Raw genomic sequence first — 17,259 nt, forward strand, 5'->3', positions numbered from 1 at the left:
TTTCTCAACTCTTCAGGCTTTGAAAAATCAGCTGCCTTTGCAACTCAGGGCTCCCCAAGGTTGACCCGTTACAAATTGAGGGCACCCACCAGCTATACCCTAGGGTGACTGCCTAAGGATCTGAGGAAGACCAAGCGGTTTTGGAGGTTTCTCTCTTCTCTGGTTCCCCCGACCAAGCTTCCTCCCCTACCAAGCTCTGGGAGGCCCCCAAGCGTCCTGGATTCTGATGGCTGCATCCCACCCTCCTCCCATTAGAAGAAAAAGGAGCTGGAGGACAACATGGAATCAAGTATACATTTTAAAAATTGTTTAATGGAACATAAACTCCTTTAGAAAAACATTCAGCCAGGTGATAACACCCATAGAAAAAAACACCAATCTTGTGTTTATCTTTTTTAATTTGGCATTTGTTATTTGCATTTATATTAAAGCAAAGTGCATCTTTTCTTTATTTTGTTTATACACATTGCACAATACATAAATAATGATGCTTATAAAACGTCTTTATATTTACAAGTAATAATATATTTATATATAACATAAAATACATTTTTTCTTTAATAAATCTCAGGTTTTGTTTTTTCAGGAGTCCTTTCTCTCTCAAAGCACTACAATGCTAAATTTCCAATGAGAATGCTTCTCTTGTTCATTTAAACCTTTGTAGTTAGAAAAATAGCTTATGTTAAAGTCTAAACATGCTCATTGAGCTAAGAGCAGTGTCAACTATCATACGAGTGTATGAGTTGTAGAAGAAATGAGAAGGGTTAGGTGTCAGCTCAGGATGGTACCTTGGGTTAAGATGGACCGAATCCTTCTTGGTGGGAAGGGGTGGGGGGTGGAGGGCTGCTCCCCTCGCTGGTCTAACAGCAGAGCTCAACACACAGGCTGCGGAGGGGAGGAAAGTGCTGAGCTGGCTTTGTGAGTCCAGGAAAAACCTGATGTAACCAGGGCAGGGGAGAGGTGGAGGGGCCTGAGAGGGCGCTGGGTGAGCAATACTGTGACGGGGCTGCCCTGGCAGCCCTTGGGAAGCCCATCTCAGAGACGTCCAGGAGCAGATGGCCAAGACAGACAGCTATGACGTTGGCAGCGGGGTGGCCAGAGGGGAATGAGGCAGCATGGGGAAATGGGTTCTGGTCCAGCCTCTGGCGGGGTGGCTTTGGAGAAGCCTCCGGACAGGCCAATGTCCGAGAAGGGGCGAGGCGGGGTGGGGGCTTGCCCAGGCTCTGGGGACAGAGCCTTCTGCTGGGACACCCGCTGCCCCACTGAGTGTCCAAAGGGCAAAGGAGACACAAACCTCTCAGCGGGCAACACACGTAGGAAACAGCGCACACCACTTTCCCTCGTCTACGTGCACGCACCCACTCACGCACGCACACACACACACACACACACCTGACAAGGGCAGTGATGACCCCAAGGGTGGGGCCTGCTCCCCATTTACACGGTGTTCGGTGGTACTGATTTTTTGCTTCCCCTTTTTCGTATCGCAGTGTTCTGCCAACCATACCACTCTCCGCCCCTCCAAACCCCAACAATTCTTTTCATAAGCTATTTCTCAAAGAACAAAACAGAACATAAACAAGGACGACAAGAAGGAGGGTGGGCGGTGGGGGGGAAATAATGACCAAAGAGTTTGCATGAAAAGCAAGCACTCAGGAGGGAAATATTAGCAGCAAAGTAGTTGGACTGGGCCCGCTCGGCTCCCGCTCTGTCCGCTCCCCACGTGGCTACCGGTTGTTGAAGATGACCTCCAGCCAGCACGGGCAGCTGCTGATGAACTGGCGAGTGTAGCACTGGCCCCAGCCCTTCACGAAGCTGATCTGCACGGTGAAGCCAGTCCATGGCTGCTGCATGAACTCGTGGTCGTTGGGCCGCTGCAGGCTGTACGCCTTCTCGTAGTCAAAAGCCTTGATGGAGAAACCGGGGAACACTTTGTGTACCAACAGCGTCCTGGAGTCCGGGTTGTCCAGTGTGGCCGACTTGATGAAGATGGGGTAACTGCTGCGGTTGTACACCCACACGCCGTCCACTTCCCGCGTGAGCTGGATGCCACAGCCGATTTTGCTCCGTACTTTCTGCACCAGCTGACTCTTGTTGTCCGAATTGAGCTGTCCAAGGCAAAAGCCATTCCCCTGAGGTAGATCATAGAAGATGTCCAGGGAGGGCTCCTGGACACAGTAGAGCCTCCCCACTCTCGTCTTCTCCTCCCAGTATGCCACCACGCACCAGTGTGACCGATCCCCAGGCTCCAGAAGAAGTTGGGAATCTGGAAAACAAAAGGTGGACATGGTCAGTGGTGATGGGGACTGGCCTTTTCCTCTTCCTCCCGAAACCAAGACACGCACATGCACACACCCCGCGACTGGTCTGTCTCTCAGTGCAAGGCAGGAGGAGGCTTGAGGTGGCTGGCTGTGATGCAGGCTGGGCAGGCCTCCTATGCGGAGTCTGGAAAGCTCGACTCCGTGATGGAAGAGCCTTGCCTCTATGTGCGGGGCTTGCTGGGGAGTCTCTTCCCTCCGTTTCTCCCTCCCTCCACCAACTCTATCAAGAATACAGGACATGTGCCCACCTGGCTAAAGGCAAAGCCCCCATCCTTGCAGAGCTCAGAAGCCAAGACCACTCAGTACCTTGGCTGGCCCTGGGTTTAGGGCTAGAGAAGGTGTTACACGTGGATGGTCCAGAATTTCAGTTCTCTTAAACGGGATGGAAACTTGAAGGCCAGTGGCTCCAGCCTCAAGTCATCCTCATGAGAAAACCTGGACTCAGAAAGCTTTTTTTTTTCCCTCAGGCTCCAGTGATGAAAGAGCCAGACCTGGACCCCCAGGACCACCTGCAAGACAGTCTCTGAGCTTATCACCCGGTTCTCAGATCAGTGCCTTGGTCATAAGGGATCACTGTCCGGAAAAACTTTAATGGAGGTGGCTTGGGGTAAAAAAACAAAACAAAACCTAGCTTCTTAATAGAAAAGCAACTCTCAGTTTGTCTGTCAGCAGCAGATCTATACACAAAGGGAGCGTTCATGTCTCCACGCCAAATCACAGCATGCACCCTGGTGTCACAGCCCAGACAGAAGACAGGATGTCTACAGTGGGTTCGGCCACGCTTGCAGTCGCCGGCATCCCCCTCTCCCCCTCTCCCCCTCCCTCCCGAGAAGCAACTCAACCCTGTGCCCTGCCCCCTCCCGTCCCCCTGCTCCCCTGGAGGCCCCACCCCTGCCTTCCTAGATGGTGCTTCTACCCACAGGCAGCAGGGGAGACTGGGGTGATTCTGGCAAGGTGATTTTTCCTGAACAGGGGCTTGAGGTGGGGGTGGGTGCCTTTAAAGGGGGGATCCGTGGAAGGGAAGGGGGGCCTCCAGCGGCTGGCATTCCAACTCCTCCTTCCTCCTTAAGCTGGAGCCGGCGGGGCAGGCCTCAGACTGGGAACCATAAATCTCCCCCAGCCCGGCCAGGCTGCAGGAACGCTGTGGTTTGTGGTGGCAGGGCGGAGACCGGAAGTCTTGTATTTGTTAACAAAAATGGGGAAAGGCCGGGCAGGCGGCCTCCTCCCCCCCGCCCTGCAGTCCCTGCCTCAATTACTGGGGTGGGGGGCTTGGGACACCAAGGTTGGGGGTGGTGCGAGACGTCTCTAGATTGGTTTGGGCCTCTTTGATTGTGGAACCCATGGGTTTTAGCGCCGGGGTGACGCTGGGGTATCAGCACAGAGGCCAGGGCTGGAGCAGGGATGGGGCCCGGTGTCCTGCTGCCCTGGCAGGCTGGGTAACCAGAGCAGCTCAGTACACCAACTCCTTCCAACGTTCACAGGCATGTCAGGACCTGGGAACCAGTCAGTTCCATTAACTTTTTTTTTTTTTTAAAGCAGCAGCCTGCCTTGCATGCTGTCCCGTGAATAAGTCTGTACAAATGTGTTTGGTGACCCCCTAAGCAGTGTCCCCAAAACACCCCACCCAGCCTTCTCAAAGGCCTGCCCCACCAGCTACATAAAATGGGGAGACTAAGGGTCCAGCCTCCCCGCAACCCCCACCCCTAAAATCAACACCAGAAACCTGGCCGGCCCACCCCCACCCTCGCGGGCCTTTCTGAACTACAAGCACGAGAGAGGCTGTGTGCCTGAATGTGCGCGCGCTTCAGCTGTGTGTTGTGAGTGTATGTCTGCGTGCACACACGGGAACATATGGAAAAACAAGAGAGGGACAAGGGCTCGGAGCAGAAGGTGAGTCATCAGGCATTAACTTGTTTCTGCAAAGTATCCATCAACTGCTAATAAACTCGTGAGCGCTGGCAATCTTTGAACCCTCTTGCCGAGGGAGTTGGGCTCTGACGGCTGCTACACCAAAGACCCAGAACAGCCACGTAAATAAAAACGCTCTGGCGTCCAAGTTTGCTGGGGAGAAGGCACTTCTCTGCAAGGCACGGGGCGCCTGCCCTCCCCTCCTGCTTGTCGGAGCGAGTGGGGGGGGTGTTTCAAACTGTAAGAAGTGCTATTATCCCAACTGGGGACAACAAACTGGCCTGGAGAGGAAGGAGTTGCTGGGAGGGAGGCTGAGGAGACCCTTGGCATGGCTCCCCTGAAACCTGGCACCCTCTCCAGCAGAGGACTTGTGGGGGGTGGGGGGAGGAGGAAGAGGAGAGCAGGGGGCTTGAAGATCAAGTGGCCCCGGTACTAGGCCCCCGTGGGGCCAGGGGAAGCTGGGTGGGGGCTGGGGCCTGATGTCCGGACAGCAGAGGGAAGGGGGAGGGGGAGAGGGCATTCTGGTGGGTTTCTCTTTCATCTGTGCAGCCCGCCAATCCACCCAGCAATTTGCTTCCAGACATCCCCTGCAAAGAGCCTCTTTCTATGGAGGTGAATGGCCCAGCCCAGAGAAACGGCAGAGTGCAGGTGTCCCTGGATGTGAACAAGGCCCCCTGAAAGCCCACAGAAAGTGTCCTAAGTGGGGGGTATAGGAGGACCCCCACACAACCCTTCCACGTCACCCTGCAGTCCCCTAGTACCCTGATACCTCTTCTCCTTGCTGCTCCTGAACTATCTAGTTCTGAGCACAAAAACAGGCTCTCATGCAAGCCCTTCGCCAGAGGGCACGCAGCACACACCTAGGGGCGCAGTGCAATGCCCCGAATTGCCACTTTGGATTCCCCTTCTCAGCCCTGAACTCCCGGCATCTGGGCACATTTCTGGGAAGCCCTCAGCAGCATCTTCAGAGAAACACAGTTCCCTGAACCAGGCCCGCAGCCCACAAGCATCTCCCCACAAAGGTCTGTGCAGACACTCAGCTCCTGGGGCTTCCCAGGTCTCGAGGTGAGGAGCCAGGAGGGCCGTGCACAGAAAAACAAGTCCCCTCAGCTCGTAAGAAGGACCGAGGAAGGGTCTTCGTATCCTGGGGGCTGATACTTAACCTCCAAAGGCACAACGCGCCATCTCTTGTTAATTTCCCTCAGCTTTTATAACCTTTTCCGATATTTTCAACAACTTCTCCCTCCTCAGAAAACTGTACAGGGGCTTGTCTTAAAACCATATTTGTGCATTTTAAAGCATCCAAAAAGAAAAGCTGTGTTGTAAAAAGCGAACTAATCAGATGCCTGCTCACAATTTTTTCTTTTTATTACAGTGCAGGGAATTTTTGGAGCAACCCCAGAAAAGTGCTGAATCGGCCTAAAATTCCTTTAAGGTTGTTTCCCGCCCCCCTTCCCAATTTCCCTTAAAGCATAAAAATCTACCCTTTAAGAGGAAAAGGGGGGAGGCAGTGTGGAGAAGGGGAAGGACTTTGCCTCGTGTTTGCACTTGCATTAGGGAAGACCACTTAACAAGGAGCTCCCTGCCTCGCACAAAGAGTTATTTAATTACCCTGGTCATGAATGAACAGACCAGACCCTTCTAGAAGACCAGAGGCTCATGAATGAATCTCACGCCTGGAATGGCAATGGCCCAGGGTGACCAGACCTCAAGGGCACACTGTAGGTAAGAGAGGAATTTTTTTTTTAGTTGAAGATGTGAGGAGATGATGAAGAAAAGAAAAAACTGGAAGGACAGAGAAAAGGCCAAGGTCAGGGCCTCGACGGTACCATGTCCAGTCTCCAGCTTAGGAAGGTGACCATAAGGCCACAAAGGCAGAGCTGTTCCAAAGCACCCAGGGGGACTCTGCGAACATCTGAAGTGAGGCCACCACATGTGAGTTGGGTCCACACATAGGAGGGGTGCTGATGGGGTGGGGGTGGGGGGGTCTGACTTTTCACGACAAGGATGCTCTTGGGAAACCGAGACAGCACAGAGTCACAGCAGCAGGCACCCACTGAGCCCTACATGCCCACTGCCAGGGGCCGCAGAGGGCTGGAATGCTCTTCTCTGAGAGGCACTTGGATTATAAAGAAATTAACCTCTCTCATCCAACATTCTCGTTACCCAACAGTGGGATGGGTCTGTGAGCCACCACCACCTCCCGCCCCGTACCCACAGTGGTCCAGCCGAGCAGGCAGCTGGGGATGGAACCCATGCCAAGGAGGGCAACCGGAGGGCACCCATGCAGGCCCAGCAGTACACCCGGCAGCCCTGGGACACAAACATGGCCACGCCTCGCCCTCTCAGGTCCAGGGTCCTCCCTCCTCGGGACTCCCGGCGCCACCGAGGGTTGCCTCATCCTGTCCTCCCCCTAAGCAGTCATCCCAAAGGTTAACAGCTCCCGTCAGCCTGGGTCCCCACCCTGGGCAGGAAACTGGCTGTTCTGAGAGCAGCCAGCCCACTTCAGGGACAGGGACTGAGATAAGTGCCAGCGAGTCCCATCCAATCTCACCCCCAACACATTAACGAAGTTTCTCACTGGTTTTCAGTTTTCAGGAAGCAAATGTCCGCCGTCTGAGCTCAGTCTGGGTTCTGGGGTCAGCTCTAATCGGCCATGTTTACAACCTCATCTGGAACTCGAAAGATGACGCCACAGCTGCTCCCCTAGACTCCAGGGGCAGCAAAGAGAGCTCTGGGGGTTAGCACAAGCTCCCCATGGGGGCTGAAACTAATTCAAAATGTTTCAGGTTAACTCTCAGGTACCCAGCAAATGCTGAGACTGGACCCATCACCACCACCCCAAGCTCTTGCATCAAAGGGATCAAGAATGAATTATGGCTGGAAGAAGGCAGAAAGAAAAAGTTGGATTTTTTTTTTTTCTTTCCAGAGCCTGGCAATGAGGTTCTCCACCGAGGTGGCTGGACTTGGGGGTGGGCAGGGGGTCCCAACGGCTCTCCTTCAAAGTCCAGGGCGCTTCTTCAGATCCCTGGGCCCAACCTCCCAGCTATGGAGTCAGACATCTCCCTTCAAATCTGCCTCCCGAGGCTCCCTAAAATGGAGCTCCTAGTAGTGGCCTCACTGGTGTTATGACAATTTGCTAGAAGTCCGTGAGAGGTTAGGGCCTGGCCAGCAGCCACAATGAAGGTTCTCAACTCTTAGGGGGCGCATCATCTCGGAGGTTCTCCAAGTGCTCAGAAAATGCAGACCACACCTCACCGGACCCCCACCTCACCCCAAATGGGAGAAGGGTTCTGGGGTGACACTTTACACCCAATGGAAAGGGGCTCACAGAGAGGGGACCCTGTGAAGCTGCATGGTGTTAGCATCCTGATGTTAATGGAGGGGGAAGGAGGCAGGTGGAGGCACCCATCCCCTGCTGAAGAGGAAGCTGGGTTCAAGGCCAGAATACAGCCTTGTGTGAGCTGTGGGTGGGCAGCCACCTCAGGCCTCTAAAGCCACACCAGTCCTCTCCAAATGCCAGAGGGAAAAACAAGTGTCCTTCAGAGCCCACTTTGAAAATGCTATGCCTACTCTGTCCCCAAGTGTGGGGTCCGACTCCCTCGCACCAAGAAGCCAGGAGTGAAAAGACTTCTTTGCCTATAAGCCGCTGCTCTGTGACCTTGGTCAAGCGGCTTTGCCCGTCAAGAGTCGCAGTCTGACCTGCCCACAACTAACAGGAAGGTGGGTGAGGGCCCCCCTTTAGGCTCTGCTGGGCTCCAGCTCCTCTCGGGGAGATTCAGTATTAAACAACACGGGTTCCATTTATTTTTACTACCTTCCGGAGAGTTAAGAAAATCACTTTGAGGAGCGGGGCACATTTTTGCATTTCATTTGCAACAATAAAGCAAAAACAAAACAAAATCCGAAGGAAAAGGAGATGGGCGTCAGATTTGGCGGGGTCCATCTCTAACCCAATTGTGTTTTTTTTTTTTCTAACTGCAAAGAGTTACAAACTTGCGTTCTTCCTGTCTCTCATCACTCATGGCCCCCAGGAAGAAGTGAGTGTTCAGGGGAGGGTGGCCTGTATCACTATTTTATTTCCAGTGCCCACCGGGCTTGGTGCCCTGAAGTTTTTCACTCATCGTCACCCTCCTTCCTCCTGCAAACTCCCCGAGCTTACACACTTGGCAGATCCTGCTAGTCTCGAAGATTCGTGACTGTGCCTTAAAAATTGTGATGAGTAATCAGTTACTAGAGCTAAAATGTACTTCCTTGCTCCCCCACGATGGGCCCCAACCCCACCCCCCAGAGCCCCTCAGATGGCCCAAATCAGAGGCCCCCCAGCCCAGGGGTCCCTCCTAAGAGCAGTGTTTTGCCATCAGAGGATATAATTGAGGGTAGCGCCGGGCAGGGGCGGGAAGCCACACATATCAAAAGCTCCCATCTGTCTCGCCAGCCGGCTGACTCGGCTTCCTGTGCCCCAGCCTTCAGCCATGCAAATTATAGCGTGTACCCGGCTGCCTGCCTTCTGAGGAGGCCAGCTCTGCTGGGCTCCCAGAGGCCTCAGAGGAAGGGTGTGGACTCCCAGCCCGGCCAACTCCATTCATAATATTTACAGTAAATGGGCCTCCCTGGCTGTTGGTTAGTGTGCATCCAGCCTCATCCTGCAAGTCTGAATTTCAAGTCTCTTTCATCCCACGGTGCAACGCCCAAGTCCCCACCATCACCCCCCTCCCCACATAACTCAGCAGCTCCCTTCAGAAAAGGGGTTCACACACTTGCACACACAGAGCCCCCCAGGCCTGCACAGTTGTCACCTGCTCACCGACCTGCTCCTCTGGGGGGAGGATCCTGGTCACTTCCAGGAAGACACAAAAAGGAGGGGAATATCCCACAATTCTCACCCACCCCCATCCCCACCTGCAGCAGGTCCTGAAATCGCCCCCAAATTCCGCAGGAAGATTCTCAACTAGGGGTGCACAGCCACCCACAAATGTGAATCCAACAAAAAAAGAACCTCCTCTTAAACCATCAGAAAGCCCTGCATTTTCTTCTTGTTACAGACCACTTGTAAGTTTTGCTGGCTAACTCGTTCAAGAATCTTAACAAACACATGCAGAATAAGCCAATTTTCCAAAAGGACACAACCCCCAGAGGTGCAGGGCAGTTTTTTGGTCTGATTCTGCATGTCTGGAGGCTCTGCCGGAGCTGCTTTTGCTGTGGTCCTCGATTTAATAAAGTCTGGGGAGCCCGCAGTGACCCTCCAGGCTCCCTGCAAGGTATTCCAGCCTCAGACACTGGCCCTGCCCCCACCCAATCCCCCACCCTCCTCCAGCTCAACTCTAGATTTTTTTTTTCTAGAGCGTAGTGAAACAGTTCGAAGATGTGGAAAAATCCAGCAAGAAACAAAAGTCCTTTTCATCCCTCCCCTCCCCCAGCTCCCCTTGTTCCATAACAATTATGAAAACTGTTGGACGGGATGGCATTTTGAACATTTACTGCATTCCGGCCAATAAATTCCAATGCTGGATCTGATGGAAAAGCCTTCCTCTCCGGCCAGCTCCCTGGCTCCCCGCCCCCTGCTCACTCCCAGCCCTCATTCCTTCTTTCTTTACAACCCAACAGCAGGGCCAGGCCAGGGCCGCACTGTACTTGCAGGGAAAAACAACAGTTCGACAGAGAGGAGACAGTGTGCAGACAGGAAAAGTTAATCATTACTTCTGTCTGCCTCCGTAATCTAATCTCCCTGGCTTTGACACACTCACTGCTCAGCGATCTCAGCCCTTTCACCCCCAAAGCACCCAGCACACCTCTGAGGCCTAAGCCCCCTACTCCCCACCCCGTGCAGGGTCTCCCACCCTTAGTCTCCAGTCCCCCCACCCTGGACCACCCTTCTCAAGGCCCCCTGTGGCTCTGTGCTGTGTGTCCCACATTTCAGAGGACTCTGGGCCTCCCATAAATGTGGGTCCCAGTCTGGCTTGGATGACTGCAGAGCCAGGCCACCCCTCCTCCTCCACTGCACCCCTCACTCCACCCCCCACTCCCCCGCCCCAGAACTCAGCCTCAAGCCCACCTGGTTGCCCCTAGTGATCTGGGATCCATCTATGCAGAAACACAAGTCAGGATGGCCCTGCCTCCAAAATCCCAACACAGAATGACCACAATTCCACTTCTGGGGGGAAAGTCCAGGCTTCTTCTAATCCTCTCTAGTTCACCCTGCCTTCTTGAGGACAGGGGATTCCACGGTGGGGGTGCTGGGGGGAAAGACCCCAGGAAATACCTGCAAATATTGGTATGCATATGCATTTTTCTGGGGGAAATGATCCTTCTGCTTTCACTCATTCTTGAAAGTCTGCAAACCAAAAAGCCTGAAGAATAGCAGTCTTTTTCTTCACCAAAGGAAGAGGCCATTAGCCACCCACCACCTCAGCAACAGGGGTCTCCTCACACACCTTCCAATCGAGAACCAAAAATCACAGATCACAGGATGCCATTCGGTGCTGCAAGGGGCATGTGGACCAGGTCCATTGGCTTATTTGGTAGAGGAAAAAACTAAGGTCCAGGACAAAAATGGCTCCGCAAAGGCCATGCAGCCAGTTGGTGGCTGTGCCTCCAACCTCAGCCCAGAGGACGGAAACCTGGAGGGTGGGCACTTTCCCTCCCACTGTAATCTCTCCAAACCCCTCCTGGGCATCTGACAAACACTGGGCTGGGGGATGAGGGAGGCTTCTGAATCTCTGCAAGCCCCGCAGTGCCAGGTCTCTTCCCCAGGAAACACCCCCAGCGGGGCTTTGACTCTGATCCCACTGAGCTGGAGATGGGGCCCATCTATTTTTAAGAACTGTACTGTGCACCCAGATCACAGGAAGAACGCACCTCTTGCTTTTCCCTCTGGGTTACTGATTAATGAGGGGGAGGGGCAGCGCTGGCTGGGAGGCTGCCCTGGGGCTGGCAAGGTCCCCAGGCACTTTCTGAGCAGGGCAGCGCTTCCTGGCCCTCTCGAGCCCCAGAAGCTCGCTGAGCCTACTGGAGAAGGAGACCTGCCAACTTCAGCAGACCGACCACAAGGTGGGAAAGGGCGATGGAGATTTAAACTCCAGGTGGCAAAGGCAGAAAGGCGAGTTTACTGACAGCACAGTCCTTTCTGGGCTTAGTCCTTTTTTGTTCCTGTTAACCCCAAGTTAAAAAGTAAAAAAAAAGCAACACAGAAATGAGTAAACACGAGAGCCACCAGTCCAGGCTTGGTGATCTGAGTCTAAAAGATAGAAACTCCCCATTTTGCAAGAGGGAAACTGGAGTTGAAATCCACCCTTCCCCTACTGTCCAGGATCAAACCCCAGGCCAAAACAGCTCTTGACACAGGAGCAATAAGGAATAAACGAAACCAGTGAACTCCCAAGAAGCCATCAGTCGGCCTCAGGGGAACAGCCAGGGCAGGATGCATGCGAACATGAAACCCCTTGGTAACTAGGTGTTAGATAACATCGTGGAAACCCACCCGCAGGCGGGCCAGAGTCTCTCAAACCATCTGGGAACTCAAATATGGACTTGACAGTCAGATTTTAAATTAAAAACCAAGTGTTGCATCCCCAGATGGCCTTCATGAGAATCAAGCCCACCAGAGTTAGAAAAGTCAAACTCCTGGGCTTTGGAAACGTCCCACCTCCCCTGTGGCTGTAAAGACATAAAGGCTACCATTCCAGATGTCCCCTGCCCCCACCTGCATGCTCAGCTGTGCTCCCAGGTACAGCCAGGGTCTGGACTCCAACCCTACCTCCTGCTATTACGGGCTGTTATCTCACCATCAACAAGATGAGCGGGGAGCAGGGACGGACACAGGAACTGGGGAGACAGACCTCTGTTTATCAACAAGCTTTTGCTTTATCTCGGCTCTCAACAGACTACACAACCAAAGCACAGCGCCAGGCCCGCCCCTGCACCTCAGCTGTGTCTTACAACACCTCACCCCACAGCTTGGACGCTGCCAAATTCTCATGCCTTCAGATGGACCGTAACCCTCTGCAGAGAGTCCAAGAACTACATCCTTTGTGCCCGGCAGAGCCTGGCACACAGTAGGTGCTCAACAAATCACTGTTAAGTGATTGTACCACAGGGACACGCTGACTTCTCCCAAAGCAGTTGGTCCCCCACTGACCACCCCCACCACCACCCCAGCTTACAACTGGCAGGAGGCGGCCTGTGTGAACCCACCTATTTGGGAGGGTCCCTTCCAGGCAGAGGTCAGCCAGAAAGGCTGAGGCCTGGCCCCAGGCTCCCTGCGCAGGCAGGAAGAGAGCCCCTGTCCTCAGCTCCTTCCCAGCCAGCTGCGGCTGATCCCGCGAGGTGTTTCCAAGCCAGGCGCCGGCCAGGCAACCTCTGTGGGCTCACCACCTGCCCACAGCCTTCTGCCTTGGCGTCCTGCTCGGTCTGGACATGCTACCCTCACCAAGTGTTCCACAATGCTTTTACACACCACCCCCAGGGCCCTTGTTGTGTTATGAAAACAAAACAATGCCCAATAAGGAAAAAAAAAAAAGCTGGGGAGGTGGGGAGGAGCAAGCCGGCCACACACAAACCTCTTTCTTCCTGGTTTCCATCCTAAAGATGGTTCCCTGGCAGCTCAGGTCAGGGTCCTGTCCCATGTCCCGCCCCCATCAGAGAACAATGACTCTGTCAAAGAGGGGACTTAGAAACCCAGAGATGAGTAAAATGACAACTGTTTTCACACCCAGCACAACCCCACCTTCTCCACTGCGGGGCTGCACAAGCCCTCTTTCTGGGGGAAGCTACTGGGTGACTGAGGGCCACGATACCCCAGGCCCCAGGGCAAAGCACAGCTTCCGGGCACAGCTGCGCCAGGGGAACTGCTGTCTGCCACCTCTTCTCACCAGAACCCCAGCACTAGACACTCAGGAAGCTAAGTCAGGGACCCCCTGAGCAAAAGGAGGCTCAGAGCTTGTAAACAGGCAGCCCCAGCCTTCGAGGTGTCAGGCACCGTGGTCAAGGGAAGCCCACGCTGGGGTGAAAAGGCTATGGGCATCAGTAGATTCCTACCTAGCCCCTGCCCCCCAAAAATGTTTGTTTGTGTGTGTGTGTGTTTTGCAAGTTAAAACTGAGCTAATGACACAGGGTGGGGCTCAGCATCGAAGAAAACTGTGCAGCCAAACCAAAATTCGCTTCCAGCCAAGAGCTGCTCACCACTTGGGGAAGGAAGCTGAAAAAGTCACGAAAGATTCTTTAGTAAACCGGGAAATAAGGCTGCTGTTAACATTTCAACTGAAGGTGACCCTTCTGGTAAAAAAAAAAAAAAAAAAAATTTAAATTTAAATAATAAAAATAACATAAAGTTCTCAAACAGCCTCTTTCTTAAATGAAAATGGCCTAAAAGTTCTCCGGAGAGTGGAAGGAAAAGAAGGGGCTGGAAAGAAACAAAACAAAACAGAACCTGGCTGGCCTCCTCGCAGCGACTACCTTTCACGAACCACTTTTTTCTGGAGTTCTTCTCATAAAAGGAATGATGCAATTTCCTGTCTTGTCCCAATATTTCCTGTTCACTTCCAAGGTGAAAGTTATCACCCTGGTTTAAACAACTGCCCTAAACTCCATAGAAAGTTCCTATTTCCGTGCAGTGCCCCATCCCAGTCACAAAGATCTCCCCATCTTAGAATACAAACCACGATCACTGTCTACACCTCTGAGTTGGCTTTAAGAAAAAGCCTTGTTTCTCCCTATGGCAGCTGCTGAATCTACAGTCCCAGCTGCCCCAGAAAGTGGGCTGGGGGTGCAGATACCCACGGGGAGAAACGGAAGGGGGCTGGGGGCAGCACCCCGCCATGAGCCAACGTGTTTAGGTAGAGCGGCCGCCACCAAGGGAATAAGTTGCTTTCTTGGTGTGTTAGCCACTAAATTGAGAACTGTGCCTCAGCAGTTAATAATATCTTCCCGCTGAAAATAGCCCGGAGAGGAAGCCTGTCTGTGACAGTAGGCACACCGCCAGACTGGGCTAGCCATTCAGTACTGAGCGAGAGAGATGGTTGGGCCAGTGGTGACCTCCCAGTGGTCACACTGTACAGTATCCTCTCACAGGGCTCCTGCAAAGGCAGGGCTCCCGAGAGTCACTAGCCTCCTCTGCAGCCCTACAGCCTCGGCGAAGATGTCACATGGACCAGAGGCTCGGGCAGCAGGACCAGAGGAGGGGTCCAGATTGCCCAGCGGGAGCCAGGAGGACCCCAGGCTTTGGGAGATAGCCCCTGCAGGGCTGCTTACCAGACCCTGGGCTGCCCAGAGGAAAACAGCGTCCGGGGCAGAGAGGGAAGAAGGGGACTTATTCCCCTGCTGAAAGGTCAGCCGTGGAAAATGAACCACAGGGAACTTTCCTGTCTCTCCTTTCTGCCACCAGCGTGGAAGAGGAAAGGTTGAAAAATCACAGAGACAGGCCCTTGATCAATCTCCCCCACTCCCTGCACCCCATAACCCCACCCTGCGAGACCTCAGAGATGCTTTGGAAATAAGTATCTACCACCAATAGCTCCCAGTGTTTTATCCTCCAGAGCCGATATTTCTTAGGCACCATCTAAATACTTGCATGTATTTAAAAGCTACCACAGGTCACTATTTTTTAAGATTGTGGCAAGATACATATCACATAACATTTACCATTAACGACACTGACAGCACCCGCAGAGCTGAGCAACATCATTACCAAGTTCCAGAACACCTTCATCATCCTGAAAGGAAACCCTGTCTCAGGGTCCCTTTTACAATGTCCTTCGCTACAGCAAAGCCAACAGGAGGAAGGGGCAGAGTTAATACATTTTGTCAAATTTCTTGCGGTTGTTTAGTTGCTAAATCAGGACCGACTCTTTGTGACCCCATGGACTGTAGCCCGCCAGACTCCTTTGTCCACGGGATTTTCCAGGCAAGAATACTAGAGTGGTTGCCATTTCCTTCTCCAGGGGTTCCTCCCGACCCAGTGATTGAGCCTACGTCTCCTGCATTGGCAGGCAGATCCTGTACCGCTGAGCCACCAGGGAAACCCCCTACAATGGAGCAAATGTCTTAGCTGAGAAAAGGCTCAATAAGCAAAGACACTCGAATTCCTCACCATAGGAGCACAGACAGAATCTACGCACAGCCAACCGAGAGACGCCTCCAGAGACGCTCCCCACGGGAACAGAGACCCTGTTACCCGCTACAGCAGAAGCTTCCCATCGTGTCTGCACCTTGAAACCACCCGGGAAGCCTCAAAAAACACTTGATGCTGGGATCGCGCCAGCAGACTGTGAGGTGAAAGATTCCAGCGGTCCTAACGCGCAGGCAGGTCTGGAGACCCCTGCCTGTGCCTTTTCTTCCTCCCACTGGGTTAAGACGCCGGCTGTGAAGGGAGCGTCAATGCGGGCACTGCATGCGGGGGCAGCGGCGCGGGACAGGAACAACAGCAAGGAAGAAGCCCAGGGAGCCAGACTGGATCATGAATCCTTTGACATTTCTTCAGGTCCAGAGGCCAACAGCTGGGCTCTGCTAAGGCAAAGCCTACTTGGGGAGGGGGGGTTAGTGTCCCAGACTGTAGCCAAGAGATACACCGGAACCTGACCCTCACCTGACCCCCTTCCCCCTCCACGGGCTGGCCAGGTTCTCTCTCGGTGACAGGATGCATGAGGCAGCAGCCCATCTAGTCTGGCCAGCAGGGCAGCCCCAATTTGCTCCAGAGACTTTAATGCTGTCACCCTGTTTAACGCCTGCCTGACTGCCTCATTCTTTCCAGGACAAAGGGAGTTTAAGAGCGAGCCCTTCTCCAGGGTTGAGTGCGTGACCTCAAGCCTTGCAGAAGAGGCCAAGAGTCTGAGCTGCTGTCTGTGACTGGTCTTCACTGGGTGTGCACCAGGTGAGCTGGCCTGGGCCTGAGTCATCAGGTTGGCACTAGGGGACATGTGGGTCCCCAGAGATCCACTGTCACTCCTCACAGTGGTGTGAAGGAAAGGGAGTGGGTAGATAAGGGGCTTGCTCACGGTCACATGGGCTGCTCCATCTGACAACCCCAAAGCCCATGCTCTTGGCCACTTGGATGAACTCAACCCACCCCCACCCCACCCCCCATGGCATTAGAGACACCAGAGAAACCGCAAGTTGCCTGTTTCCAGGCACAGGAAGGAGACATTAAAACATACACACACACATAGGCAGCCAGGCCAAATTCCCAGTTTGCCATCACTGTTCCCAACCAGACAACAAACGCAGCTGAAAAACGTTCCTTAAAAACAGGATGGAACGCTCTTGCCTAAGCTACTTGGTTTGGGCCCAAGCTGACGGTGGATGGAGCCAGGACCACGGTTTCATATTATCCAGGTGTTCTTGAAGACTCTCCTCTGAGACTCTCAGAGACGCCAGCAGGCATCAAAGAAGAGGAAAGAACCATTCCTGGAATGGATGCTGGCCTAAGGGCACTCGCGTCACCCAGAACTAGAAGCGATGCATGGATCTGAAGACCCTGGTAAAGGAGCGGGCCTCCCCTGGGCTGGTAGAACCGTGTCTCCAACGAGCATGGTTTTGCACAGGCAAGAGAGGGCTCACTCAGCCCCCTACCCAAGACACATCCGTACTAGGTCTCCACTGCCTCCCACCTCCCTCCTCCAAGTCAAAGTCGCTCAGTCGTGTCTGACTCTTTGCAACCCCATGGACTATACAGTCCATGGAATTCTCCAGGCCAGAATACTGGACTGGGTAGCCTTTCCCTTCTCCAGGGGAATCTTCCCAACCCAGGGATCAAACCCAGGTCTCCCACACTGCAGGCAGATTCTTTACCAGCTGAGCCACAAGGGAAGCCCAAGAATACTGGAGTGGGTAGCCTACCCCTTCTCTAGAGGATCTTCCCGACCCAGGAATCAAACCAGGAGTTTTCTGCATTGCAGGCAGATTCTTTACCAACTAAGCTATCAGGGAAGCCCTCCTCGAAAGTGGCACCGTTTTTGAACTTTTGCTTGCTTGTTAAGTTGTTTCAGTCATGTCCAACTCTCTGTAACCCCATGGGCTGTAGCCTGCCAGACTCCTC

The 17,259-nt window shown here is 53.5% G+C and overlaps 1 protein-coding gene across 3 annotated transcripts in view; it reads right to left on the minus strand.

The window, feature by feature from the left end:
* Positions 1 to 285: 285 nt before the first annotated feature.
* Positions 286 to 17,259, minus strand: part of SMAD7 (SMAD family member 7) — a 29,823-nt gene continuing 12,849 nt past the window's right edge. For all 3 annotated transcript variants that reach the window (XM_055417336.2, XM_055417335.2, XM_055417333.2), the window contains one exon: positions 286 to 2,266. In XM_055417336.2, the coding sequence (XP_055273311.1) occupies positions 1,728 to 2,266 (539 nt within the window). In that variant the 3' untranslated portion in view covers positions 286 to 1,727. The remainder of the gene's footprint in view (positions 2,267 to 17,259) is intronic.

This window comes from Moschus berezovskii, chromosome 28, assembly GCF_049115385.1.
Source record: "Moschus berezovskii isolate FMDL1 chromosome 28, NW_MosBer_1.0, whole genome shotgun sequence".
In the NCBI taxonomy this organism is placed as follows: Eukaryota; Metazoa; Chordata; class Mammalia; order Artiodactyla; family Moschidae; genus Moschus; species Moschus berezovskii.